Source organism: Haplochromis burtoni, unplaced genomic scaffold (genome assembly GCF_018398535.1).
Source record: "Haplochromis burtoni strain Fernald_Lab_line unplaced genomic scaffold, NCSU_Asbu1 Contig_108, whole genome shotgun sequence".
NCBI lineage: Eukaryota > Metazoa > Chordata > Actinopteri > Cichliformes > Cichlidae > Haplochromis > Haplochromis burtoni.
This window is the reverse complement of record NW_024582469.1, coordinates 284539-312418: the sequence shown is the minus strand read 5'-3', so window position 1 is coordinate 312418 and position 27880 is coordinate 284539. Positions and strand designations below refer to the sequence as shown.

Genomic DNA, 27880 nt, shown 5'->3' with positions numbered 1-27880 from the left:
TAGCTCCACCAAGTGGAAGAAAGAGAAAACAACCTGTGAGGTGGTTAAAAAAAAGATTAATAGAATGAAACTAATTCACATGTACAGATATGACGTCAAGCTGGCCTTATTAAATTTAAGCCTCCGTTAGAGTACATCCCACAGCACAGACTGTAGATAAAAGATGGATGTATACACCATCATGTCACCTGTTGTCTTTGGACGGTGCATTTCAAAGCCTCAACTTTAGCATTTCGGCCCGTAACCAGGTTTGGGGGGTTAAATGCTAAGCTATCAGCTAAGGTTATCGAGCATGGTTAGCAAGGTGCATCAATGAAAGCACAGTTGCATTTTCATTTTTTAACATTTCTGGTTTTGTTTTTCACCTCTGGAGGTTAATGCTTCATTTTGATCAGTTGCTTTCCAAAGTTTTCTCAGATGGCCCCAGTAGTCATTCTGTCTGCCCAGCAGAAGATCTGTGCTCTGCAATTTAAGGAAACACTGGCTTAAATCAAACCACAGGTTTGGTTTAAACTGCAACTTAAAATAGAGTAACGCTAATAAAAAATCAAAAGCCCCTCATTAGTGTTTGTGCAGTTTGAAGGTATGTTAACACAATGCCACAATTTTCCCAGGAGTGGATATCCCACCAAAGGTTAGACCATGCCATGCTCAGTGACATTACCAAAAACCCAAGAGATACACCTCGGACTCTACAGGCCTTGGACAGCATGTTAAATGTTAAAGTTCATGAAAGGGGGAAAAAAAGTTCATAAAGCACAATTAGAAAAAGACTAATAAAGTATTGCTCTTTTGGAAGTGCTGTTAGAAAAAAGTGTCTTCTGTCTAAAAAGATCATGCCAGCACAGCTTAGGTTTGCAAAGTTGCATCTGAAAAAACCACCAGACTTCTGGAACAATGTCCTTTGGAGCAACAAGACCATAATGGAAATATTTGATCATGATGTACAGCACCACATTTGGTGAAAACCAAACACAACATATCAGCGCAGACACTTCATACCATGTGGGAGCACAGTGATGGAAGGGTGATGATTTGGGATTGTTTTGCAGTAGAAGGGTCTGGATACTTTGGAATCATTGAGTTAACCATTAACTCTTCCGTAAACCAATGTATTCTAGAGTCAAATGTGAGGCCATCTGTCAAACAGTTAAAACCTTGTTGAAATTTGACAATGATCAATTGCACTGCTGCAAAACTGCAACAGAATGACAGAAAAAGAAAAGATGATGGTGTTGCAATGAACCAGTCAAAGTCCAGACCTCAACCTGACTAAATGCTGTGGTGGGTAGTGTAAACTGAAGTCCAGAAACCTGAAGGAATTGAAGCAACATTGCATTTACTACTGCTAAATTCTACAAGTTATAACCTACAAGCAATCGGGTGTACTTCATTTTTTCAACTGATGGTAAAGCTTCACGAGAAAACTCCTTTTAACACCGCTGTTTTATGTGAAAAGTAAAAAAAAAAAAAAAAAATTACCGGAGCATAAAATATCTGAATACATAATATGTTCAGTGAAGTAGCTTGCATAGCAGTGATGACAAGGACTTAAGCTCACACAAATACAGTGTTAAACATTTACTAACTTCATTCATCAAGTTTAAAAAACAGCAACAGATGTCTTTGGTGTAATTTCATTTGTGGTGATTTAATGCATCTGTTTATTCTAGGAATCCATGCACAGTTCAGGCAAACGACTAAATGCATTAAATTATCCTGTAAGCTAAAAAAAATGTTGTACATGCAGGACATAGTTTAACTGTAGTGGTTGAAATCCAGATTTAAAAAGCAGCTCTCAGGGAAGCTTTTTAGGGCCCCTTGTGGCGTGGAAGTTATCGATTTCACCCGGTTGTAATCTAACCTTGAGTACAGTACTGAGTCCGTTTTGGGGGGAGCGTACATTATGTGGTAAACCGGCGCACTGGAAGCATCACTGTAAAAGGTCTCCTGGGAGCTCACTGCGGCCTTGCTGCGGGAGGTTATGATCTTTTCTTAAGCATTAAAATAATGGACTGTAACGAGATGACTCCTCCCGGTGCAAGCATCGCTCTGTAACGATAAAAAGAAGAACGAGTGAAGCAGAAATGTGACAGCACTTGTCAGGAGACTTCAGAGCACTGACAGCTCCCGGTTTGCCCGTGCAGGGGCACCAACACGGACGAGGAAACCCCGAGGATCACGGCCTCCTGTCCGGATGACACCGACAGGAGCCAGCCACACTGGTCTTTATAGCTAGCATTAGCTAAGCTAACAAATGTCTTCCCTGATTTCGAAATAATTGTAAATGGATAACTTAATACAGACAACTTTATTTGAGATGCGGGGAGCTCGGGGGTGTTAAGGAGTTTGCTGTCGCCGGTTGGACGGATAACATCCTTTCTGGGGTTGTGAGTGCTGTGAAAACTGCAAAAGGTTCTCCAGGTAAGACTTCTACTGTAGCTGGCGTTAGCTCGATTCATCACTTGACCCTAGCTAGTTTGGGCTGTGTAATAGGTTCAAATCTTACATTTTATAGGCAAAGTTTGAGTCGTTCTGCCGATTGGCATAGGATAAGCTGACAGTTGATGGGAGCGCATCGCTTTTGTGTTGTTGTTACCAGGATTTTGATTAGCACCTTTAGCTTTAGCCAAGTTTGGCATTCCTCGTCCACTCGATCGATCAACAGTATCGAAACGGTTTTTTTCACCCACTATTATCAAGATGGTTTTGCTGAAAGGCTGCTCGAATTGGGGAGCTATGAGCCCATGGGATTGCTTTTGATGTTGAGATTGAGCTAGATAGTATTTCTGTTTAGGTAACTTGTGCTTTCTAGGATTGTTTTGATACACAAGTGAACGGGCTTGCTGGGCTGCCTGCTCAGAAATGAATATCATTATTTTATTATTATATTCTTTGGTGGTTTTTGAGCTATGACACGTCTCATATGTGCTCTCAGATTTAATTTCCTTTTTCTAAATAATAATAATAATAATAATAATAATAATAATAATAATAATAATAATAATAATTGTATTTATTTTTTTTAAACCTATTTCTTGAAATTAATTTCAGAGTGTCACTTTAAGCAAATTTTCCCTGGTGTTTGTGTTTTGAGGAAAGCGTTCCTTTGAACAGTAGGCTGTGACGTTTACTGATCAAATAATTGCCTAGGTTACCATGCAAATGTGACAAAAGGTGTTACATTTTCCCAGTCAGACCTCAAGCTTGTTGGGTCACTTCCCTAAATCAGAAAGTGCCACACAATTCAGTGTATGTCATTCTAACTCAAACCAGGTCTTCCACATAAGTTAAATATTTGTGGCTCAGGAGGTAAAGCAGGTTATCCACCAATCAGGAGGTCAGTAGTTCAATTCCTGGTTCCTCCGATGTGAAATCTGGGATGTTAGATTAAAAGTGCCTAGGTAAAAACAACTTGTGTGAATGAGACTTGTAATAAGAGAGTGCTTTGAGTGCCCAAATTAACTAGAAAATTGCTATACAAGTACCAGTCCATTTACTGTTTATGTCTTACTTTCTAGGCATGATGGAAGGACTTCATAGCCAGGCTATCAGCCTGGATCCACGAAGGCAGGAGCTGCTTGAGGCTCGGTTCACTGGAGTCGGTGTGGCCAAGGTTGGAACATTTTAACATTGTAATGGTTGTTTTGTTGCTTAAAATGACAACAGTTGCAGGTACAGGTCATTTCTGTGGATGCTGGACTTGATGCATGTTGTTTTTGCTAAATTTTGCAATTCTTGCTGAATTAATTCCTGGAATTCATCCCACAACCCCACTGTGAGTGCAATTGGTTAGCACTCCTGTGTTAGTCTTTCAGTTGAGGTATGCTTAGAAGTCCTCTCTGTTTACAGTGTGCCCTCTGTTCAGGAGGTTTCTTCAGTGCTGTGATCTGTTTTCATGAGCTAAAGGTACAACAAGACAAGCTCTGTTTTGGCTGACACAGGAGCTGGCCGGCAGCTCTTTGTTTCAGTGGAGGATAGTGACACTTAAATGGCACAGCAGCTGAAGTTCACAGTATTGGCTGTGCTTTGCTGTACCCTGCTGTCGAACTTGGTATTAATAAGCGAGGGTGCACATCTGAGAAAATGGCAGCTCCTAAGAAAGCAGCCATTTTTATTTATTTATATTTTAAATGCTCTTACCTATATTTCGCTCTTAAATTTATTGTCAGGACTGCTTGCTGTGGTATAGGAGGATAAATGATGTAAGGCTGTGGGTATGATACCAGTGGTATACAGTGGATATAAAAAGTTTACACATCCCTGTTAAAATTGCAGGTTTTTGTGATGTTAAAAGTGATACCATAAGTCATTTTCCCCACTTTTCCCACCTTTACCTTACTTAACTCAACTGAAAAACAAATATTAGGGAAAAATATATAAAACGTCATATACTAAGTGTGTACACCCTACACTTTGTTGAAGTACTGTTTTGATCCAAAGATTCAATATTCGTCTAAACATTGATTTAGATATATGCTTCAGGTGATTCTCGTGTTGAAAGGTGAAATTCGTCTTCATCTACAGCTTTCTGGCAGATGTCTTAAGGTTTTAAAAGCATGATACTGCTGCCACCATGCTTCAACATGGATATTGCATTATGCCACTTATTTATTTGTGTTGTTGATTTTTAGGTTTGTTTTGTTGTTTTCTTTCCCCCTTTTGTTTGGGGCTTTCTGTATGCATGTGTGGCCAGTCTCCTCAGATCAATGTAAATTTTCCACCCTTCTTAATTTTAAACTTGATGATTTAGCAAATTGTAGCTGGTCTTGGACATTTTTCTTTGTCAGAAATAGCTTCCGTCTTGCAACCCTACCCCATAGTCCTCACCGCCAGAATTTCCTGCAGCTCCTTCAGTGTTGCTGTAGGTCACTTGGTAGCCTCCCTGACCAGTTTTCATCTTGTCTTTTCATCACTGTTGTCCCATATTTCTGCCTTTTTATTTTTTCAATGACTGGCTTCACTGTGTTTCATGCTACATCCAATGCTGTGGACACTTATTTATTTATTATAAACCTTTCTCTTGACTGATGCCTTTCAATGATAACATCTCTTTGATGCTTGGCTTTTGCTCTAGTTTGCAATGAAGTAAATGTTGGGAAAATCCTACTAGGGCAGCTGAACTTTATTTGGGGTTAATCAGGGTTTCTTTAATTAATGGCAGCTGTGTACCCAAGAAGATTGATTGCTGTGATCTAATCAAAAGGTGCTTTAAGAAAGCATTCGTTTAAATGTGTGGACACTAATGCTGGTTATTGTACTTTTGTTTTTTGCTTCTTTTTTTTTTCTCTTCAATTAAACGACACATGTTATAGGTCACATTAAAGTTTGGAAATGAATGGATGGATATATATATTTTTTGACATTATAGATATCCACTGTATGTCTTTGAGTGCTATTTAGGACGTTGCAGTCAAACTGTAGATGTTAATATAAAGGAATGAGAGGAGTTGTCTGCTATAGTTGTGACCTTGAAGCTAGCAGGCCTTAAAAAGCATTAGCCTCCTGCCCCAGAAAGCCTGCTGTTTCTTCTTAGTCCTATCAGGCTGTGCAGAGTCTGGCCTTTAATGACCCTAACCAATTCAGCCAACTGGAAGTCAAGTGAAGATTAACAAGGTGATGTGTGTAATGCGCACTCACAAGGGTCATAGTGTGACAGTTGTGAATTCTGCCATAGTGGTTGGTGTTTTATTTATTGTTTTTGTTTTTTGTTTTTTAAATAATACTGCACTGTAGAAATCTGCAATGAAATGAATTGGAGAGTAATGCTGACAGACTCTAAACAGGCCACAGACGTCTTTTGCTTTATCTCATGCATGCAGATCATTTAAATATCCCATATCACACATTTTCAGTTCTGTCCATAAGAGTAGTTAATGATTAACCAATCGGGTCTTTGTCTCTCTTCTTTGCTGTAGAGTTCGGCCAACAGCGAATCATCCAACCAGTCTTTGTGCAGTGCAGGATCACTCAGTGACAAGGAACTGGAGGTTGGTTTTTGATTTTTGTGTGTGCAGCTCGCAGGTTTTCAGTATTAGTTGTTTCGAATTAGTTATGTGTTTTGCGTAGTACATGCAGTAGTGTATGGAAACACTTTGGTATGGTGGAGTGCTTGTGAATAATTTATCAACCTGGGTTTGTTTTTTGTTTTTTTGTTTTTTTTACACTTTAATTAAATAGTAACAGAATTTTATATTTAATGTGTTTAAAAGAAATTGAGAGAAAACCAATAATTAACCCAGAGAGAGAGAGAGAGGGGAAAAATGCTTTTGTAAATTTTAGTTCATGCTTATGGATAAATGGGGAACCTAGCTGGCTTAAAGAAACCCACACAAACATGGGAAAACATGTAAAGCCGTCAGAGAAAGAATCATTATCCAGACTTAATCCTGAACCCTCTTGCTGTGACGCAATGAGGCACAGCAATAAGCCAGCATACCACCTCATAGGCAAATTTAAAAACCTGGTATGACTGGAAGCACTACATCAAAGTTTACTAAATGCTAAACTCGAATAAAAAAAACTGCTGTTAATGTTATTATATTTTTTCAAAAGTTTATTTTAACTAAGAGACTCAAACTTAAAGCTCCAAGACTTGCATTTATACAGTTTCTTTGCTGTTAATGTGGTTAATTGATCAATTCTAAGCTGCTTTTCTGTGTTTGTCAGACACCAGAGAAGAAGCCCAATGACAGAAGCAGGAAGAGGAAAGGAGACACCTATGACAACAACAGCCAAGGCAAGTCCACATACATCTTATGTGTTTAAAGCAGAAATGCCTCTCTGTATTGGGAAATGATCAGCTGCTCAACTTTAAAGTGTTGCACCACTTTAAGTTTGGTGTTAAGTAATTGTTTAAAAAAAAACTGTAGTCTTAAAATACAAAGTTGTAAGAGTCACATTTACGTTTCCTTTACTATAAAAGGCTGTTTTTGTTTACAGGAAAGGGAAGAGTGCAAAAAATGAGCGATTACTGCGATGTGAGTACAAACTGAAAGGACATAAGATGCTTTAGATTTGTTGAATGCATCGTTTCATTGATGCTCATTGTTTTCAGTTCTGAAGCTTTCCTCTTTCATACGCTTGTCCTGGTTATATCAGTACTGCCCTTCATTGATCCTTTGCTAAATAACCACTCTGTCCTCTTTGTTTCTTCTCTTTGTCCTGTGGTCAGTTTGCTGGTAGCAGCGGCTCTGGCACCAGTCCTGCTCGAAGCATCCCTATGCTGGTGCGCTCGTCTCCTCAGCATTCACTGTCTAATCCTATGGTGAGCACGGCATTCGTCTCTGTTGCACCTTTAGCCAGTGTCAAAGTCAACCGATGGTTGTGAGTTTTCTTCTTTTATGGGAGGACTAACTGGCACATCTTTGGTTTGTCTGCATCACTTAAGTCAGTGGTTTTAGTGAAATGGGAGCTACCTTTTCTAGTGCTGGTGTCATGCCTTCAGTTTTGGGCTTAACTGGCTGGGATTTAAAGCAGGGAACAGTCCGGAAGATCAGTGTGTACATTATACGAAACATTTGCTCGCACTAAATGTGTAAGCTTCTCTGATGGCTGCATTATATAATTGATAACTTGGTTACATGCCATAACTTCCCCCCAGCAACCAACAGCCCTGTAAGCAGTAATTTATGGGGTTGGGGTTGGACTGTCAAAACATTTCTTTCTCATTCTTTTTTTTTTTTTTTTTTTTTTTTTTTTAAATGAAATTCTCTCCACATTATGTTTTCCTTTTAATGCCTTTGAGCTTCTCTATAAACTGATGCTGTCTGTGAATCTGGGTCTGAGATTTTGTCCCCCATGTTCCTCTACTTTTTCTTTCTTTCACTGAAATACAGCTTCAGCACAACAGTCCTTCGTCCACAGGATCAGCCCACACAGACTCTTCATCTTGCAGCTCTGTTAAAACAGCCCCCACACACTCCTATTCCCATAAAGCCATCCAGGTAACTGAGACTGACCCAAATCACTGCTTGACACCTTGACTTTTCTGCTTTTCTTGTTTTTTTTTTCTTCATTATAATCTCAGTCATGTTGAAGCACGTCCCTGGTTTAAGTGTTTTGTAGAGTCTGACAAAACTTGTAAGGTTGCAACACTGCACACCTTGTTATGCCATTAAAAAAAGTACAGTACAGTTGGGATGCGGATGCTAGAATTAAAAGGGCATTAAAGGTCTCACACTGCTGGTTTTCTGACATAATAGTTGCAACACATCCAGCTGTTCTTGTAAATTACACTAATTGGCCTGATTTAAAGGTCAGCACTTAAAAGTCACTTCTAATATTTGCTATACCAGTGGCTGATTTTGATTTAAATTTAAAATGATGGACTTCTTTGTTAGTGACCCAAGAGGTTTGTCCACCTTTTGAACGAGATGCTTACTGTGGGCTTGCTACCTTTTGATCTCCTTCCTCAGTCGGACCTGACGATCCTGAAACTGACAGCACTGGAGAAGAGCAAGAACTCTGACCTGGAGAAGAAGGAAGGGAGGATAGATGACCTGTTGAGGGTAAAATCAGCAGTTACTCAAATGTTTCTCTTAACAGATAGCTTGGACCATTGAAAATACAACTGTGAGACGAGTCATTATTGTCCAAATCTGTTGCTTTGTTTATTTGGCTAACAATGACAAATCTCTCAGTAATTAACCTTCACCAGTCCGCTTACAGCTCATCACGCTCGTTAACTTTTAAACGCCACTAGTTTGCTGACATTTACACCACTTTCATTTAAGCTACAAACTGAAATTCTGGCAGTTTTTCCCCATTGTGTCAGTTTAATAAGCGGCCTTGAATCCTTGCTGTAATGAGAATTGGTTGTCAGAGTGATGATGCGTGTTTTGGCAGGCAAACTGTGACTTGAGGCGGCAGGTGGACGAGCAGCAGAAGATGCTGGAGCGCTACAAGGAGAGACTAAACAAGTGTGTGACCATGAGCAAGAAGCTGCTAATTGAGAGGGTCGGTGTGAATATGAATTTGCACAAGTATGTTTACCTGATTTGGGACACCTCTGTAGTACAATGTGAAAACCAAAGAAGTCAGTTTATGCATGTAAGCATTGCCCCCATGTAACTTGTAAAAGGCTTTATGGTGATTTAAGGTGGAACTGAATAGTATTATTTGATAATAATATTTGATACTTCATATCCTCTAGGTTTTATTTTGCTTTGTTTTGTTTTTTTGTGCCTACAATGTTTTACTCATTTATTTCTTTATTTGTGTTTGAAGTCAAGACAGGAGAAGATGGCATGCAGGGACAAGAGCATGCAGGACCGTCTACGCCTGGGTCACTTCACCACCGTACGCCACGGAGCTTCCTTCACTGAGCAGTGGACAGATGGATATGCCTTCCAGAATCTCATCAAGTCAGAACACAAATGGGCACAAGCGTACATTTAAATTGTTATTTATTTATTTATTTTTTCTATTCAGCATACAGAAATGCTTACGCCAGATTGTCCCTGCATGTTGTAGGCAGCAAGAGCGAATCAACTCTCAACGGGAGGACATTGAGAGGCAGAGGAAGCTGCTGGGGAAGAGGAAACCTCCCTCCATGGCCCAAACACTTCCACCCAACCTGGAGCACAACAAACGAAAAAGCAGAAGCAACGGCCAAGAGAGTGAAACGTACGGTTACAAGGAGCAGATCACTTTATTGTGTAATAAATAGTGGATTAATAAGCTTGTAGCCTGAATATAATGAGGTTTACTGGTCTGTGGGGGGCCAGTCATGCAGTTTTGTGGTGAGTGGTATTGATGGCTGTCAGTAAGCCGTTAACCTGAACCAGCATTGGGTGAAAAAAATTTAGTAAGAGGTCAAATGCTGTATATTTAACTCTGTAGATCACAATTATTTAGACATTTAACATATTTTCTTCAGTAAAATCTCACGTTTTCTTTGCTTTCTGTTTTTAATATCTTGTTTATTTCTTATTTAATAATGCATTTCTGGCTCTCTGATCTCTCACAGGTTGTCACTGGCAGAGTATCGCGAGCAAGAGGAGATCTTCAAACTTCGAATCGGTCATCTTAAAAAGGTGCCAATGTTTCTTTTTGCTTTTGTTGTTGTTTTTCCCACTTTTTTTTTTTTCTTTCTTTTGGAGTCACCCGTTCAAACGATGAGGTAGGTGATAAATCTCTGCACTTGTATGCAGGAAGAAGCAGAGATCCATGCAGAGCTGGACCAGTTGGAGCGTGTGAGAAATCTGCACATTCGAGAGCTTAAGAGAATCCATAATGAGGACAACTCGCAGTACGTATCATCCCAGTTTAACATGCCCTACTCAAGCTCTGTGGTGTCTTTTTAAAGCAACAAATACTTTAACAACGTGTTCCTTTGTAGATTTAAAGACCACCCCACACTGAATGACCGATATCTGCTGTTACAGCTCCTTGGAAGAGGTGGCTTTAGTGAAGTTTTTAAGGTAAGCCAGTGCTATTCACTTGGTTTCCATTCCTCATGAATACCTTTTTTGTTCCTTCTTTGTTTTCTAAACTTTGAGTGACGTACAGGAAGATAAGTCTTGCAACACTTCTGTATGCAGTAAACAGCTACTGTAGAGAATTCAATGGGAAATTCAGGCTATTCAAGCTGCTTTGTATTGATGTGAAATGTACCTTCTTTTTTTTTTTTTTTACAGGCTTTTGATTTCACAGAGCAGAGGTACGTGGCCATTAAAATCCATCAACTCAACAAGAACTGGAGGGAAGAGAAGAAGGAAAACTACCACAAGTGAGTCTGCCGCTCTGTAAATGTGCTCTCTACGTGTTATTGTGTGATCGGAAATATTTCTTTTATTTATACTCAAGTGATTAATTCGGACTCATTAATTTTTTTTCGTTGCAGACACGCCTGTAGAGAATACAGAATCCACAAAGAACTCGATCATCCTAGAATAGTGAAACTTTACGACTATTTCTCGCTCAACACAGACTCGTAAGTGCTTCATTTCACATAAAGCTCACGATGTGGCACTAATGCGAATGCGATGATTATCTATAAGTGTTTGTTATTCGGTAGTGTTCAGGGCAAAAACTTCAATTTTTATTTTCTCATCTGTAGTTATTATGGATGCTTAAGAGCTTGGGTTTCAGTTGGAAGTTTGTTCTGTGTAGTTTGTAGTCTGTGGCAGTGGCTATGGAGGTGATGAGAGCCTTAGGTGACAATATTTAAGAATTACTTATTAACAATGATACTTTTTTTTTTTTTTTCATAGTAAATACTAGAAAATGTTAAAACTGCTTTGTTTGATGAAAAGAAATGGAAAGCAGAAGCTTTGAATATTTGAATACCATAAAATGAATCTATAGATTTCCAGTAATAATAATTTGGCAGATGCACATGATCTTTTTTTTGTTCATGTCCTTTGTAAACTTGGAAAGTGTTGCTGATATTATCACTTTTTATCACAACAGGCATCTTAGAATATGTTTGAACGTGTAGGTGATCATTGACGCCTTCACAGTTAACCCATGTGTTATCTAATCTGGTGCAGATTCTGCACAGTACTCGAGTACTGTGAAGGCAATGACCTGGATTTCTACTTGAAGCAGAACAAATCGATGACGGAGAAGGAGGGCCGCTCCATCGTCATGCAGCTCGTCAATGCCCTCAAGTACCTCAATCAGATTCGGCCACCCATCATACACTACGACCTCAAGCCTGGTAATCTCACTGAGTTTTATGGGCAACACACAAATGTGTTTTCTATTCTAAATCAGTTAAACATAAAAGATCTCTGGCTATGTTTACAGTGTAGGACTCGTGATGCTTGTGAACCCTCATTTTACGTGTTCTGTCACCAGGGAACATCCTGTTGGTCAACGGCACAGCTTGCGGAGAGATAAAGATCACCGATTTTGGTCTGTCCAAGATCATGGACGATGACAGCTACAACTCTGCAGATGGCATGGAGCTGACCTCACAGGGAGCAGGGACCTACTGGTACACATAGACACATGGCACTGTATTTAGTCACCAAGCAACCAGGATGACTACGCAGGTTTAGCAGATGTGCAACGGTTTCACAGTAATGCTGCTAACTCAATTTTAATTCTGTATTCAGCAAGCAGTTTGAGAATAAAGAAAGATCAGAAAAAAACTTTTTTTCTCTGATTTGTTATTTGTTTGTCTTACTTACAGGTATCTACCACCTGAGTGCTTTGTAGTGGGCAAGGAGCCCCCTAAAATATCCAACAAAGTGGACGTTTGGTCAGTAGGGGTCATCTTCTACCAGAGCTTGTATGGACGCAAGGTAACCACTAACCTATATTACAGTACCGGTAGTTGTCAGGTTTCTGTTTTGTTTTTGAATAAATGAACTTAACAAGTCTGTAACTTGATCTTTTTCAAGCCGTTTGGTCATAACCAGTCGCAGCAGGATATCCTACAAGAAAACACGATACTAAAAGCCACCGAGGTGCAGTTTCCCCCCAAACCTGCGGTCACCACAGAAGCAAAGGTCTGGTATTCATTTCTTTGAAACTGCAACAAACTCGTTGACCAGTTGGCATAACTATTTGCACAGTGCATTACATATGTTGCATTAACAGAACAGCAGTTAGCCTGAGAATTAAAAAAAAAAAAAAAAAAAAAAAGTGTGTTCAGCTATAATGAGTCACTTTTTGTCACGGTTTCCCTTCACAGGCCTTCATTCGACGTTGCCTGGCTTACCACAAAGAAGACAGGGTGGATGTGCTGCAGTTGGCCAGTGACCCCTTCCTCATGCCCCACATCCGAAAAGCCCTGGGCAGCAGCACACCTCCAGCACCTCCCATTCCTTCCACCTCCAGCTGCTACAGCAGCAGTGCCTCCAATTCGAGCTAGCTGAAAGAAACTAGAACAAAACTCCAAAGCCACGTGGAGACGTTACACCCTTGATGGAGCTCCTCCTTTGCTCTCTTCATGGCAAGAAAGCAGAGCGCATGATGGGAAGGAGGCATCTTAAAAGAGTGAATGGAACCAAAATAATCTATGGTGTGGCGTTGTAGTAGAATATGTGCCCACCACTGTTATTCAAGTGGTGTAAATGTGCCAGCCTCTGGCTGCGGGCTCAGTAGAACCCAAAGAATTGCCCATATGCATGCACTAACAAAACTTTGGCTCATTTCAAGAGGCTTTTTTACATGACGAATATATGAAGCACCTGAAAAATTGCACAACTGTGACAGGCTCAGAGGTATGCTATCTGTGGAAAATCTCTTGCCTATACTCGTAAAAGGCTTTGAAGAGGAAGCATAAATTAAATGTCACCCCATACTGCTTGAAATACATCGTCTATCAAAGTATTTTCAGATTAGTAGTTGTCCGTTTTAAATGTGTTCTGATAGAATTGAACCTGGAACTTTTTTTTTAGGAAGGGCTCCGAGTGATGAGGAGTGACTGATGACCAAAGTTCGAGGCCTGTCGTCATGACGTGGCTTCTTTAAAAGGTCATAAATGACTTGACACAGAAGAGGGCTGACTCTAGAAGACTGACTTGTTTGACCAATTTGAAATATTTTACTTGATAACTGGAATTCAGCTTATTTTAATTGTTAAGTCCATATTTTTCCATGAGATTCACCCCCACCTCTAATGCTGTTAAACTTGAATGGTGTGTGTGGGTGGTGACTGAGTGATTGTTGTGATGCGAGGTAAGATTAAACTGAATTGATGAAACCATTAAAAAAACAAAAGAATATTTGGTTAACTGTGTGGTGTCTCGCTTCATTTTGGGAAATTGTGCAAACTTTTTTTATATTAAGTTCAAACATCAATGTGATTTAATATATGCAATCTTAAAAAAAAAAAAGCTCCAGATATTTTCTTCCAAACAGTTTTATTAAGTCATTTGGTACAGAGTATGAACACAAGGCTGAAGCATCAGTGCACCTCCAGCAGTTATGTGTAAGATAAATCTGGTAATTGCATTCAATGTTAATGAAATACTGACTTGTTGAATACTAAAATCTACTCCAACTATCACACAGCCTTTAAATTTTAAAAGGTGAGGGGCAACAGGAAGTGGACAATACATCAAACTTGGAAATATTGAAAGCATATCGTGGTATTAACAAAGCAGGCAAGAACTAAATGAAACATCATCCTGCTTAATTTGAGGGGGATATCTACAACTGTATTAATTTTCTTTATTTTTAGTGAACCAGCAATTTTAAATCTCCCTGTTGCAGCAAAATAGACTTTAATGGATTTTCTGTAACTTGTTAAAAAAAAAAAGGGCTCGATATCACTCAAAGCTTTTTGCTGTATAGTGCAGACTTAACCATTCTTTTCCTTTGGCTAAAGTATCCAAATATATATTGCATGATATTCCTTCAACAGATGTGAATGTGACTAATCAAATATTGACACTGTCCAGCTGCTTTATCTGTTGTAGAACTGTGAGGTAACCCAAGCCAGTCCCCACTTCAGATTGGTTAACATAAACTTGAGCGCTTTCGTCCACTGCTCCTCAGAGTTAAACTGAGTTTTGATGGAGTAGGAGCCTCCGCTGCCACCCGTATCTTCGATCTTGCCCTTCTCCACATCCATTCTGAGGTATGAGGGAGAAAAAAAAGTTAAAGTCAGACTAGTTTCTAAGTTTATAAATATAACACTGAATCTGAATTTAAATCAAAAACCTGGGAAATGTAACATTCCTGAGTCACAAATTTAATATGTTCACAGAGGCTGAAATGCTTATTACACCGGAGTATCCAAAGTTTCCCCGATTTGCTTACATTGAACCAAAGGCCACATGTCTGTATTCACAGTACAGAGTTTAAGTTTATGAAGGATCAGTCTGTTAAAGAATGAATATGATTTGGGATATTCCAACCTTGATGTGCTAGCAGGGAACAACTAAAGTGTAGATTTTCACGTTGGTTCCGAGTGTGGGGTCGAAGCTTGCCTAAACTTGCTTATTTGACTCAGATGCTAATAATAAAGGTTCACTTGTGTAGAATAGGGCTGACATTGGACCAGAATTTACATTCAAACTACCGGTACATGTATATTTATAAATTCATTTTAAATGGCCCATAGATGTGCTACACAATGAGCACACAGAAATGTACAATACACACATAATGCTGATATCTGACCTGTAGGGGAGGCAGAAGCCAGTGTCTCCTTTTTCCACCTCCTCTTTGAACTGTTGGACACAGTCCAGGAAGGCCACCATGGCATGATCGAACTTATTGTCCCAGAAGAACCTCAGTCCACCTGAGCAGTACAGTGGGAGCTCCTGAAAACACAATGGTAGACAAAAAATGGCAGAATAAGAACCTGGACAACTGTTTAAATAAGCACAGGAGAGCCGGGTGTAAGAATGAACTACCTTTGACTTGTCTGTCAGTGACTCCAAGTATGAGTGGTTTCCATATGGGACAAGACGATATCTGAGGGGACAATAAAGGGTCTGAGCTAGTTTATTGCACTTCAGACTAACAGAAGATTAACTGGAAACCGCACTAAATTTTAGTGATTCGAGGCTGGGATTCATTAAGGTTACAGAACTAAGACATTTAGACAGACAATGAGCACAGCAAATTACAAGAAAATTATCATTCCAGGACAAAATAATAGCGAATAATTCAATCTTGTCAACTAAAACATGATTTGCAAACATTATTGAGAGAATGTAAATCTGTAAGAAACCAAGTAAGTGATGTAATAAAGCTATGTAGGCATGTAGATATGGTAAAGAAAACCTGGCGAAGTTCTCGCTGAGCATCAGAATTAGAAAGAAAAGTGATTTAAGAGACTTTAAACGTGATGTGCTTCTTGGTGCCAGACAGCCTAGTCTGACTATTTTTGAAACTGCTGATCTACTGAGATTTTCGTCCCAGATCACCATGTCTATGGTTGGTTTTAAAAAGACAAAATTAAAAATTCATCCCATCTCTCCATCTCTCTCTCTCTCAAGCTGCTGCAGCACTGTCCTTGAGGTGTTTGGTATATCCTTTTCAACGCTCCACTGTTGCTGACTATATCCACAGTTACTGACAGCTGCTTCCATCAGCATAAAGCTCCATGTGAAAACCTCAAATAATCTTAAACATATCAATGAGTTCACTATACACAAATGGCCTCCACAGTCACCAGATCGTAATCAAAGATCATCCAAGAAGACTTCCATCATGTAGCCGACAAGCAACAGGAACCATGTGACGCTATCATGTCAATATGGACCAAAATAGCCAATGAATGTTACCAGTACCTTGTTGAATCTATGCCACAAAAAAGAGGGTCCAACATTATACTGACAATCTGTACCTAATAAAGGGGCTGGCGAGTGTGTTTTAAGCTCAACAGCAAATGGTGAAGAAAGCAAGTTAAATTAAGCGTGTACCTCTGAAAGCGCAGCCCCATTTTGTTGGCGAGAGCGTGCAGCAGAAGCACCGTCTGTCCCCAGGCTGCGTTGATCTCGTTCCACTCCACCGGGACGCTGGGGAGTCGGCCCAGGCGGAAGTTGTTGATGGTACCAAACTGGCCGCTGTGCCTGGAAAAAGAGGAGAAACGAGTCGGATTCTCAGCCAATAGGCTCGTCTCATAGTCTGTGTTAAAGATTTGAAAGTCAACATTGATTTAAGGACCTAAATTATTTCTTAGCATACACAACAATGTGTTTGCCACCATGTGTTTGTGTGTGTGTACCAGATGTGAAATGTAGCATTGAAAACGTTGGTCTTTTTCAGGCGGTCTAGCTGAATCTGGCAGTAGCGCATCTGGTTATCAACACTCTTGAGCTCATCATCCAGCTCTAGCTGCTGCCGTTTAAACTCGCTGTACTCCTTCTGGTATCTTTAGAAAGGGGAAGACAGAGGAGTTAGGTGCTGTATCATTTAAAATACACCCATCACCTGTCTACACCACTGCTAGCTCACTCACTGTAGCTCCTCTGTGTCGAGCTGCTGAGCTTGGATCCTGCTCTGGGCCAGGTCCTGGGCTACAGTAGCCCTCTGCTCCTCCACAGCCTCCAGCTCCTGAACCAGTTTTTCCTCATCCTCTTTGAGCTGCTGTAGCTCTGCCAACAGGGTCTCCTCATCCTCCACCTGCAGGTGCGATAGCAGCTCCAGGCACTGCCTAGAAATACATTCACAAACATTTGGAATCAGCACTTCAAGTGGTTCTCAGTACTGGGCAGCTGCTTAGGCTGGATCCTCATTCTTGTGCTCACTTGTAATTCTGGCATTCGTTCTCTGTGATGTTGAGCTGCGTGTCTAGGTGGTCCAGCAGAGTGTCGGTACATTCCTCGCACAGTGGGTGGTCCACATCTGTCTGGCCCGACATGATGTCGAACAGGTCACTGGTTACCTTGGTGGGATATGATCAGAGGCAAAGCTTATTTGGTTTTGTCACACAGATAATACACCGTGAAATCAATGCATGAACATAAATCTCAGCACCCACACGATGTGGGGATGTTTTCAAGTAGACTGACATAACTGAGCCTAAATGTCTTTACTCTCCGACAGTAAAAGTATCACCTTCAGTCTACGACTAAGGTTTTCCATGGTGCCGCCATCAGATGCATCTCCAATGAGTGTGAAGCTGTTGGCGCTCTCTGTTGACATCATTCTGAGGAAAAGCACGCCATTCAAGATTAAGCAATTCTGTCAGCTTTGTTGGACATGCAGGTAAAAAAACAAAAAAAACAAAAAAGAGTTGGGTGCTCACCGTGCAGGAGGGATGTATTTTCTCGAAACTCCATCCTGCTTGTTTTCAACAAACGTTTCCTGTGAAAAGATTCCAAGTCTAAGAGTCAAACACATTTTCCAACAGCATATTTTCACATAAAACTGAAATAATTATTTGTTTTTCGTCTTTGAAAACCAAGAGTGACAGGGCCAGAATAGCACTTAATACAGTTATAACAAACAGCACCACCAGATACATCTGTATCTGTAACTGTAACTGAGGGAATACAAATGAGACAACACAACACTAAAAGCAATCACACTATTCAGTAGTACATCCTCTACACACAGTAAACAGCAATGAGACTCTCAAGTCCATTTATAAGTTATTCCAGGAGAGACAGAGAGCTAATACAGCCTTTATACACTGCGCAAAAAAAAGGAAAACTTTGAAAACATATCAGATTTCAATGGAGGAAAATAACTGGATATAATCATGCCACATCTTTTTACGTAAATGAAAATTATCTGGTATTCTTCAGAGGCCTGATTTCAAAAACACATGAAAATCAAACTGAAAAAAGTAGCATGAGCTAGTCCATTTTGCTTAAATTTATTTGCAGCAACTCTTAATGGTACTCAGTTTATATAGTCCCCATCTGCTCCAATGAATGCCTGACGCAGTTAGACTGCTCCTCCCACAAATAGATCAGAAAGTCTGAAGTTTCATTGGCTTTGATTATACTTTGATTAAAAATCCTTTACTTTTTCTTTTTAATAATGTATTACACAGAGCAGTTTCCAGCTCGGCATTAACCTACCTCTGGTGCCGTCTCCACTCCGCTGTTGTCAGACTGTTTGCTGGGGGTCACTGAGACTATTGGAGCTGACGAGGAAGAGGAGGAAAGAGGTCATACATAGGGCCACAAATGGAGCAGGTTCAACATCAAATACGGCGATTAAACATACCAATAAGCTCCTGGATGGTGACCCGATCGAGAACATTGAAGGATGTGTCCAGTTTCAGCGGCTGGGAGCAGCGCTGACACACAAAGCTCACCTGCATGGTGGTGCTCGACGTTTTGGAGCCCTCCATCGCTGGCTAAAAACAAAAAACAAGTTAATAAGTAAAACCACGTTTCATTTAAAATTAACGACTATCTCCTCATGTAGGAACGCTTCGACTAGTGACGAAGGTTAAAAGCAGCGCATAAACACTTGTCTAGTCACCGTTTACTTGCTAGCTAGTTAGCTGTTTGGCTAAACACTTGCTAACAGCAGGTTGGGTACAGCCAAACCATAAGTTTGGCAGGTAGTTTTTGTGTAGCATACAACCAGGGTGTAAAAGCACAAAAGAGACTCACTGTCGTGTGTGATAATTAAACGCTACAGCATTATAATCCTAATGCTGCGTCCTAAAGGGACTCCATCCCGCCTCCACTTCCTTATTGTTGTTTACGGCGGTTTTGACGTCATGTTAAAAGTTAGTCACGTGAGAAAGCAAGAGCCCTTGTGTTACTGTGATTTATCATTAGTAAACGTATTAATATTAAGATATACTTTATCAGTCCCGTCGTTGCTATATTCACATTATTACAGCTGTAATGTTTTATTGTTTATTATTTCGCATTTATTGCTGGACAGAGTAGAATAAATAGATATAGATTGATAAAAATTGATAATAGATAGATGCAGCTTGAGCAATCCCAAGAATACTACACAACAACAGAAAAATGTACACTATACAAAACAGAAGTACAATTTTAACCACAAAGACATACACACACATAGAGAGAGAGAGAGAGAGAGAGAGAGAGAGAGAGAGAGAGAGAGAGGAGAGTTGAATATTACTGACTGGATACCAGTGCAGATTTGTTTATCAGTCCCCAATGTGTGTATGTTTGTATTAACATATGTAAGTATACATGTGGTCTAACGGTGGCTGGGAGGAAAGACCTTTACACACCGTGGATGCAGGAGCCTGTCACTGAAAGGTTTACTTCAAAGATAGTTAATAACTAATATAAAATTATATAATTCTCTATAGAATATATCATTCTTATATTGCAGTTTTATTACAGCTCAATCTGATGCTTTGTGGTCACAAACTAATATCTGATTAAGACATTTCATTGCCACTGCAAATATTTGATTTGATCACTCCCGGCTGCCAAAAAAATGGGATCCTATAAATGCAGATAAAAGGAGACAGACCCCCGCTGTAACCATTTTTTTTTTTATCAAGGTTATATAGATACACCAAAGCAAATCTACTTTATTTGCTTTGCGTGTGAATGGTAATTTTATTAACACTGTCAACTGTTATTTAACATAACATGTGCTTTTAGCATTACTAAAAAATGTACATGTCAGTACTGGTAAATAGAAAATACAGCAAATCAGATTATATCACCCAGTGAAAGTAAATGAATGAGGGATAAAAAGCTGCTGCTTTTAGCCACCTGCTGAGAAACACTTCTGCTCAGGTAATTTAACTGATTGTCATCTACCCCTCTTTTACACAACAATATATTATATAGCATTTAAGAGTCTGTTTTTCAAAGCCAAAGCATGCAAGTTACAAACACATTGTTTTTCAATGGAAACGTCTTTTGGCCACAGTACATAATCTGACTCCTGATTCCTCATCCTGTCCCTAGCATTCTCTAATTTTCATCCAACATCTGTCCAGAGCATACCTTGTCCTCTCTAGACTCTCTTTCACCTGCTCCCTGCTTTCAATCCAGATCACAATGTCATGTGATCCCCCATCTTGAATCCATCTGTCACTCTTCATCACTGTCTCACTGTCCTCATACATGTCCTGCATCACACATACTTCTCAGCTACTCCCGGCTTCCTCATGCAGTATCATTTTTTATATTCGGCAAACTATCATATGCCTTCTTTAGGTACACAAATCCTCAGCGCAGCTCCTTCTGACCTTTAGGTACTTGTCCATCAATACTCTCAAAATAAACATTGCATCTGTAGTGCTCTTTCTCAACATGAAGCCATGCCGCTGCTCACTGATCGTCAGCTGTCCTCTTAACTTAGCTTCAACAATTCTTTCCCAGAGCTTCAGCGTATGGATCATCAGCTACAACTCTGCACAACATTCTTGTTCTTGAAACTCGAGATTAGTACATAACTCCAGGCACTTCCCGTTCTCTTAGATAGCTCCATACTTCTACAGCTATGACATCAGGACAAATGCCTTTCTACTCATCATGCAGCCCTTACTTCTACTTACTAATCCTCTTCGCTTCATGATTCATTAACTGTCCTTGACCTATCCTCCTTTTTCTTTTTCTTTCTCTTCTCTTTTCATCTCCTCAAAGTACACCTTCCATCTTCCCAGCACGCTCTCTTCACTGGTTAGCACATGTCCATCTCTATCTTCAATCACTTAACCTGCTGCACATCCTTTCCAGCTCTTTGTCTAGCCAACCGTTATAAGTCCTTTTTCCTTCCTTAGTGTTCATTTGCCTTGAATACTGTCCCATCAGTCCAGGAGTCTGGAAAACTGTGAAACACAGCTGTGTGCGTGTGCGTTTGCGTTTGTGTGGTTTACTCTCCAGTCAAATAGGGGGCGCTGTTACATTAAATACAAAACATCTTTTCAATCAAAGCAGAAGAAGACGGTAGTTGCGGGAAAACTGAAGCGGATGATTCTCATGTTGGAGGCTCCAAACTGCAAGAAAACAGGTAGTTTTAGCAATATTTATGGATATGTACAGTTATTTACTTGCGCGATTTGTTTCTTCTTATGAGATGTTAGTCTGTCGGGGTGTTTTTGTCGATTGTCCGAGTCTCAGAAGTTTCAGAACAGAGCTAGTTATGTAAGTTACACCCCCAAAACAGAGACAGCTAGCCAGCCTGATGTCGAGATTTAACTACTTTAAGCGACCGTGTACGAACATTAAACGGTGTTTTATAAAGTTGCCAATATATGTAATCAGTGGCTTTTGACTGACTTCACAATGCCGCTTCATTGCGTGGTCGCTGTTTTCAACGTAATGATGCTTTAATATCAGCAGGCAGACTACTTTTTGTGTATAATTGAAGCACTTGTGCCATTTATATAATAACTTATTCAATTGATGAGAAAATAGTTGTGCGGTTTCCACTGAGCCCAGTACAAATAAAACATCGCGTCTCAGACAACATGATTTTCTGCAACATAACCGAATCTATCCTCCTATTGTCCAGATATCTGCCAAGCTAACAGTGCATGCTGTGTGTACAGTGAGCAAAGTACACGCAATGAATAGTTAAACATTCAGTCAACAATAGGTTGTAAAGGTAGGCTCCATGCATTCATGCCAAGCAGGTTGGATTTTATTTGCAGGATCATCCGAGTCATCGGTAGAACTCTTTGGACTTCATCTCATTCAGAATGACTCAGACAAATTCCTTGCACATGCATAGAAGCTTGAACGTGCTACCCCAGTACTGAAGCCACTTCATTACCTCCCAGTACATCTCTGACTTGCTCATTGTCTGTAACCCTCAGGTAAACAGGGGGATATCTTTTAACCGTTCCCAGAATTAGATCTAAGTGTGCGGAAGTGTGCGGAAGGTGCATTCAGTTACTGTTTTCCTCTTCTTGGAACAAGCTGCCTGCTGATCTCAGGTCATTTACAAGTGAGGTCGAAATCTTTAAATTGTCACAGCCCTACAGTTAATAATTGTGTTCATTTGTATTTTCTTTCTATTTTTTTTAGTTGTGTTTTGCTTTTTATTGTATGAAGACATTGTAGAGCTACAGAGAAACGTTTATGGTAAACACATTGATTTACGTGTGATTAAATGTGCCATCCATCCATTCGTGGCGGGGGCTGGGGCCCATCCCAGCTGCCACAGGGCGAGCAGCAGGGTATACCCTGCACAAGAATGCCTCTCTGACACAGGGATAAATACAACTAACCTTGATATTAATGTGTTATAGATGCTGATCACAGTAATGTGTACACAGATTTTTATCTCTTAGTCTTTTAGAATCACCATGAAAACCCCAAAAGTCTCAGATGTCAAGAAAGGGATTTCGGCGCTTTGGGAGACTCTGCAGTGTCCCATTTGGTGAGCATTATTTAGAATAAGAGCCTGTGTTAATAATATATAAAATCATTCTTCTTCTTTTGTAGTATTTATTTATTTATTTTTACAAGATTTAGATTGTTTTTTCACTTAGGTGTTCTTTTGTCTATAGCTTGGATTTAATGACTGCTCCGGTATCTACTAAGTGTGACCATCAATTCTGCAAGTAAGTGTCTTCTTAACTGAAAAGCTTCTGTTAAATATGCACAGGCTTCATGCTTATGACTTTAGCTCTCTTTTTCTACCAGATTTTGCATGATGAAACTTTTGGACAAATCCAAACAAAACAAAGCCAACTGCCCCGTGTGTAAAAGCACAGTCACCAAAAGGTTGGACAGAATATATATGCAGATGGTTTAACATGTATTATAATACGTGAACGCTCCTAGTAATTGTTTTTCTGCTTACAGGAGCTTACAGGAGAGCCCTGGGTTTCAGAAACTTGTCGCTGGTTTGCAGGACATGATCCAAGCATATGAGCATGACACTGGCACAAACTGTAAGGTTATATCACAGACTTTCTAAAATGATGTTATGGAATTGGCTTGCATTATGTCACCTGTTAACATTACATCTATACATTTTCAGACTTCACTGGAACATCCCAGCAAGGGCGATGTGCAGGGTAGGAACAATTAAGATTTATTTTTCACAGTAACGGTCATTTATTGACTCAGTCTGCTCAGATACAGCGTTGCGTATTTTCTTCTATCCAGTGTCACAGGTGCAGAAACTACTAAAGGAGCTCTGACATCTGGAGATGCATGTGGCACTGACATTGACAATGAACAAAATGCACTCTTTGGTGATCTTCCAGAATCCCACTCCTCAACTATTGCAGGTGAAATCTTCCTCAAATCAATTGTCATATTACTCACATTACTGCCAGTGCTTTGGTGTAACATACACTACTAAGGTGTATATTTGCTGCCCACAGTGTGATATCAGCATTTCTACCACCTTTTTCTTTGGGTTGGGAAAAAGAAATATGTGTAAAGTCCTTACAGAGGACAGAGTAAAGAGATGGATGTGAAGTGAATATGACTTAATCAAAGCTTGCGAATGAACCTGATTTTCTTATACTGTTTTTTTTCTGTAACAGCCCGGAATGGATTTGCAAGACTCATGGGGCTTGAAGATTCCGCTCCTTTGACGACAGAAAATGAAGCTCTGGATAGCGGGCTTGGTGATGCTCCACTAACGTCTGACAAGAAAATGTCCAGCCCCACAGACAACAGGGAACCAGTGAAAGCTGAAATGTCAGACGTTGTGGCGAATACTTCAAAAACGCGTAGGAATAGAGGCAAAAGGAGCCGGGAGAATGCCTCCCTTTATTCATCATTCATTCCAGATGAAAACGAAGACCAATCCCAAAGAAAGTCCTCGAGGAAGAAGCAGAAAAAAGATGTGGAGCCCGACAAGATCCTTGACCATAAGCGTAAGAAAAGTTTAGAGAAGGTTGCAGAGTGGCTCATGAAAGTTCCAGCTGAAGGAAGTCTTGAGTTAGAAAAACCAGATGAAAACTCTGATGACTCTGACAGCTGTTCCTCCGCTTCGACAATAGATATCAGGCAATGCAACAGTGAACTGAATCCGAAGAAAGAAGAGCGGGCCAAAGCCCTCGAAGAGCAGGTGTTTGGGGCTGTCTACAGACGAAAAGTGAACAGGAACGTCTCTCCTCCGCTTAAAGTTTTTACAGAGCCATCGATAGCTGAAGAAATATTGAAGAGTGAAGATGCTTCCAGTGTTAGAGAGGAAAACGGTTTTGCTTCTTTTGCAAAAATAAACGAAAGTAACGTGGAGGGTGAGCAGCAAATGACAGAAGAAATAAATGATGGCAGTGGCATTTGTAAATCAGCAGAACAGATGGAGATCGGGACAGAAATTGATACAGGCATGCATGCGGACGAGTTCAACAACTTTCCAGAAAGTCACCAAAACAGAGGCAGAGATGACGTTTCCAGTGTTGTGCCGGATAATGTAGAACAACAACTGGGGAGGAAGACGAGGAAAAGGACGTGCAACGTTCTGCAACAGGTAGACAGCGACTTACAAGAGCAAGCTCGGGCAAAATCAGAGGGTGGTGAGCAAAAGAAAACTGACAAAAGGAAAGGTAGAAACACAAGATCCGAAAAAGGCAAGCCCTCCAGAGTGCCGAAACCCCTTGTCCTCGTTGGAGTTCAGAATGGAGAAACCAGCCCTGTTATTAGAATGAGAGCAGAAGAAGTTCAGGTTCAAATTGAGAATTACCCTAGCAGCGAGGACCAAGTAACTCCTGTCATTAAGAGCAGTAGGAGAAGCAGAAGACTTCAGCTGTTTGCTGAGGAAGTCCAGGAGGGTCACAAGCAGGCGAGCGAGAAAGCTAAGGCAACTGAAGGAAACAGCAGTGTGGCAAAGCAGCCGGAACATGCTAATGGCGAAGCGCTTGATGATGTAAATAAGGTGGTAAAGTCAGCTAAAAAAAATGGATGTGTTTATAATGAAGACATAGGAGAGATTGAAAACATAGAGTGTGCTGAGAGAACATCGAATCTGAGGCCAACAGAAGCTGTTAAAGAGTTAAATGCTGCCTCAGGCTCTGCTCAGCTAGATGATGCAGCCGTGGTTGAAAGTGACAATCAAAACAGTATTCGGTCACAGGCCTCGGTTTGTAAAACTAAATGTACCGAAACAGAAAACGAGGAGGACAGGAACGACAGTGAGCTCGACACGGAGCAACTTCTCAAGAGCTTCAAAGCAACTAAAAGGAAATCTTTCTATCTTGGAAGTCCAGACGTGAAAAGCAGCCGCGGTTCAGACAAAGACGCCATCAAAGAACCAGAGAAGAAACATGAAGGTTGTTCTGGTGTTGAATCTGCAGAAAAGGCTTTAGGAGACTCCAGCAAGTCCTCTTATGATTTCATCTCTCCTTCCAACTCACCGGTCCAGCCGAGAATACCTGTTTCTGAGAAACGGGATCCGGCAGCAGTGGAAGCCTTGATCTCTGAACAAAACTGTTCAGGTCGCTTCAGGAGTAGTCCTAGCAGTGGACTGAGTCCTAACAAGGAGGCAAAACGTGGTGCAGAAAGTCCTCCTCTTTCTGTGGTCCCTCAGGTCGTAGATTCTGGTCTCCGCTTCACAGCCGTTGAATGTGATGAGCTAAAGGAAGCCTCTCAAAACACAGAGAGTCGGGCTGACTGTGAGGATGTGAAGGGGATAAAAGATGACGCACCTGCCACTTTAAAGTGTTCCTCAGTCAACACAGCTGAACATAGGGGAGTTCCAGAGTCTTCTTTGACCCCTGATGACCTTATCGCGTCACCGGTCCAAACTATCCACAAAGCAGAGATTAACAGCAACGGTAGTGGAGAGGTCAGCATCAACTCCTCCATCAATAGGAAGCCGAGGAGGAAGAGAAAGGCTCAGAGACTGGAGCCTTCATCCGAGTCCGATAGCAGTGGATCCAAAGAAGAATTACCCACTCTGACACAAATCTTTGGAACATCAGCTCGTCCCTCCGCTCGGAATCAGAATCGGAGCGACTCCGGTGAAGAAGACAGATGCGAGGGAACAGCTGATGCAGCAGATCGGTTACCACCTGCATGCCCCAGCCCCGACTGCGTTGATTCCAGTCAAGCATCTGTGGACTTGTTCGGCACGCCAGAAGAATGTAAGACGATTCTCTTTAACTGAAATAGTTTTTTGAAGTTTTATTTTTTTCATGCTTGCATCAAAGTAGCCTTTAAGCCAATGCACGTGTGTGTGCTTGCTGTGTGGTTTCCTGCTTCAAGAAGTTAAACATCTTTCCATTATAAGATGTGAAAAAGCTCCTATTCTCTCTCAGCAGGTGACGTTCCAGTAAATGACACCAGTGTTACCATAGAATCGTCACAGTTTTCAAGCGAAGTCCTTGTTACACAGGTAAACGAGCAGGGCCAGAATATCTTAAAATTCTCTCCACAGGATGCACGAAGGAGATCTGGATCTCGATTATGTTCTTATAGTTTCTTCTTGTTTAAGACATCAAAAACACTTTGTGAAGATCTGGTTAAAAAAGCAGTTTTGCTGTGTGTCACAATGGAAATTAAAAGAAAGTCCTCCCAAAAAGTGGAGCTGTAGATCTGGATCCACATCAGCTCTACACGTTGACTTCTAAGTTGAGCCACGCTGAACCTCTGGTAGAAATTTCTTGCCGGTCAGTTCATTTTTTTGACTAACAACTAAACAAACACGAAAACCAAACCAATCACGTAAACTCTTTGCCAGAGGTACATATACAATTTCATATATATCTGCATGAATGTGCCAGATGTTAAAAAGAAAAGTATGTGAAACTTGTGATTCTCATCAAAATGAGATTTGACATTATTTTAAACACTCTAATCTCTTCCGCTTGCTCAGCATTTACCTGGCTTCGTTGTGCTTTCAGCGATGCACCTTCACGTTACGTCCCATAGAGGGCAGCCACCACATTTTCCCCGCACCGAACTGTCAGCCGCCTGGATGACAGACTACCTCGCTCAGTGAAAAATGTCCCCCTCAGCAGCTTTCTAAATTGCATTTCATTTACGTTAGAGGAAATGCCGCCTAGAAGATGATTCTTGTTTTCTACCCCATCCATCTTCCAGCGCTCTCACTTTTATCTGTCGACTGGATTTGACTGGGGAGTTCAAGTTTGACGCCCTGGGGTTTAGAAGGGGGGGGGCTCAGGATTACGCACATCAGAGGATACAGAGCTTTTCTGTTGTTTAGCAGTGCGTCTTTTTCACATAATCAATGTACTTGCTGTGTAAACTCACAAGAGGAAATTAAAATAACAAAAGCACAGCGTAGTGACGCTGTTGGAAACGGGGCCTGGTGGTAAAAGCTTCCATCACCTGCTTTCTCTTTTGCTTTTTGAGCTCCTTCATGAAAACATTTGACAGTCAATAGATGCTCACTGGCTCAAAAGCCACCAATGCCCTTTAATTGATGTGAATGACTGCGCGTGGGTCCCTCGTCACTGACTGACAGTTGTCACTTCTTTTCATGCATCAGTGTAATACGTCAAATATGCCGCCACGTGTCCCTTTATTTCATGCAGTAAAATGCTGCATTGCAGATTTCTGTTTTCTTCTTATTACCACTCTGTGCGTCACTTAATTGTAATTATGAGCTGATATGCTTTATCTCCCCCCCC

The 27880-nt window shown here is 40.7% G+C and overlaps 3 protein-coding genes across 10 annotated transcripts in view; 2 read left to right on the top strand and 1 right to left on the bottom strand.

Annotated features, from left to right (window-relative positions):
• Positions 1 to 1830: 1830 nt before the first annotated feature.
• On the top strand, positions 1831 to 13682 carry LOC102288774 (serine/threonine-protein kinase tousled-like 2). 3 transcript variants are annotated; one of them, XM_042223283.1, is made up of 21 exons: positions 1834 to 2424; positions 3522 to 3616; positions 5919 to 5990; positions 6670 to 6739; positions 6943 to 6980; positions 7175 to 7267; positions 7839 to 7946; positions 8418 to 8510; positions 8848 to 8958; positions 9229 to 9389; positions 9475 to 9627; positions 9971 to 10037; positions 10155 to 10252; positions 10343 to 10424; positions 10641 to 10732; positions 10847 to 10936; positions 11496 to 11665; positions 11806 to 11944; positions 12143 to 12254; positions 12354 to 12461; positions 12647 to 13682. In XM_042223283.1, the coding sequence occupies exons 2-21, from the start codon at positions 3524 to 3526 to the stop codon at positions 12824 to 12826; spliced, it is 2130 nt and encodes a 709-aa protein (XP_042079217.1). In that variant the 5' UTR covers positions 1834 to 2424; positions 3522 to 3523; the 3' UTR covers positions 12827 to 13682. The 3 variants fall into 3 exon arrangements, with proteins under 3 accessions (XP_042079219.1, XP_042079217.1, XP_005928244.1); XM_005928182.3 differs by having other exon boundaries at positions 1837 to 2424; positions 9229 to 9365; XM_042223285.1 differs by lacking the exon at positions 7175 to 7267 and having other exon boundaries at positions 1831 to 2424.
• A 525-nt stretch (positions 13683 to 14207) lies between these two features.
• becn1 (beclin 1, autophagy related) lies at positions 14208 to 19115 on the bottom strand. The gene is made up of 12 exons (XM_005928183.3): positions 18987 to 19115; positions 18592 to 18724; positions 18444 to 18508; positions 17663 to 17721; positions 17473 to 17563; positions 17163 to 17299; positions 16874 to 17068; positions 16640 to 16786; positions 16335 to 16484; positions 15321 to 15381; positions 15085 to 15227; positions 14208 to 14534 (listed from the first exon to the last, which is right to left on the bottom strand). The coding sequence occupies exons 2-12, from the start codon at positions 18716 to 18718 to the stop codon at positions 14366 to 14368; spliced, it is 1344 nt and encodes a 447-aa protein (XP_005928245.1). The 5' UTR covers positions 18719 to 18724; positions 18987 to 19115; the 3' UTR covers positions 14208 to 14365.
• Positions 19116 to 21230: 2115 nt separating this feature from the next.
• Positions 21231 to 27880, top strand: part of LOC102289404 (BRCA1 DNA repair associated) — a 25155-nt gene continuing 18505 nt past the window's right edge. For 4 of the 6 annotated variants that reach the window (XM_005928188.2, XM_005928187.2, XM_005928186.2 and 1 more), the window contains exons 1-9: positions 21231 to 21330; positions 22616 to 22704; positions 22835 to 22888; positions 22971 to 23051; positions 23133 to 23221; positions 23311 to 23347; positions 23439 to 23563; positions 23825 to 26371; positions 26546 to 26622. In XM_005928188.2, the coding sequence (XP_005928250.1) occupies positions 22631 to 22704; positions 22835 to 22888; positions 22971 to 23051; positions 23133 to 23221; positions 23311 to 23347; positions 23439 to 23563; positions 23825 to 26371; positions 26546 to 26622 (3084 nt within the window). In that variant the 5' untranslated portion in view covers positions 21231 to 21330; positions 22616 to 22630. Of the gene's footprint in view, positions 22139 to 22615; positions 22705 to 22834; positions 22889 to 22970; positions 23052 to 23132; positions 23222 to 23310; positions 23348 to 23438; positions 23564 to 23824; positions 26372 to 26545; positions 26623 to 27880 lie in introns of all 6 variants that reach the window. The other 2 variants (XM_005928185.2, XM_042223281.1) reach the window with 2 other exon arrangements.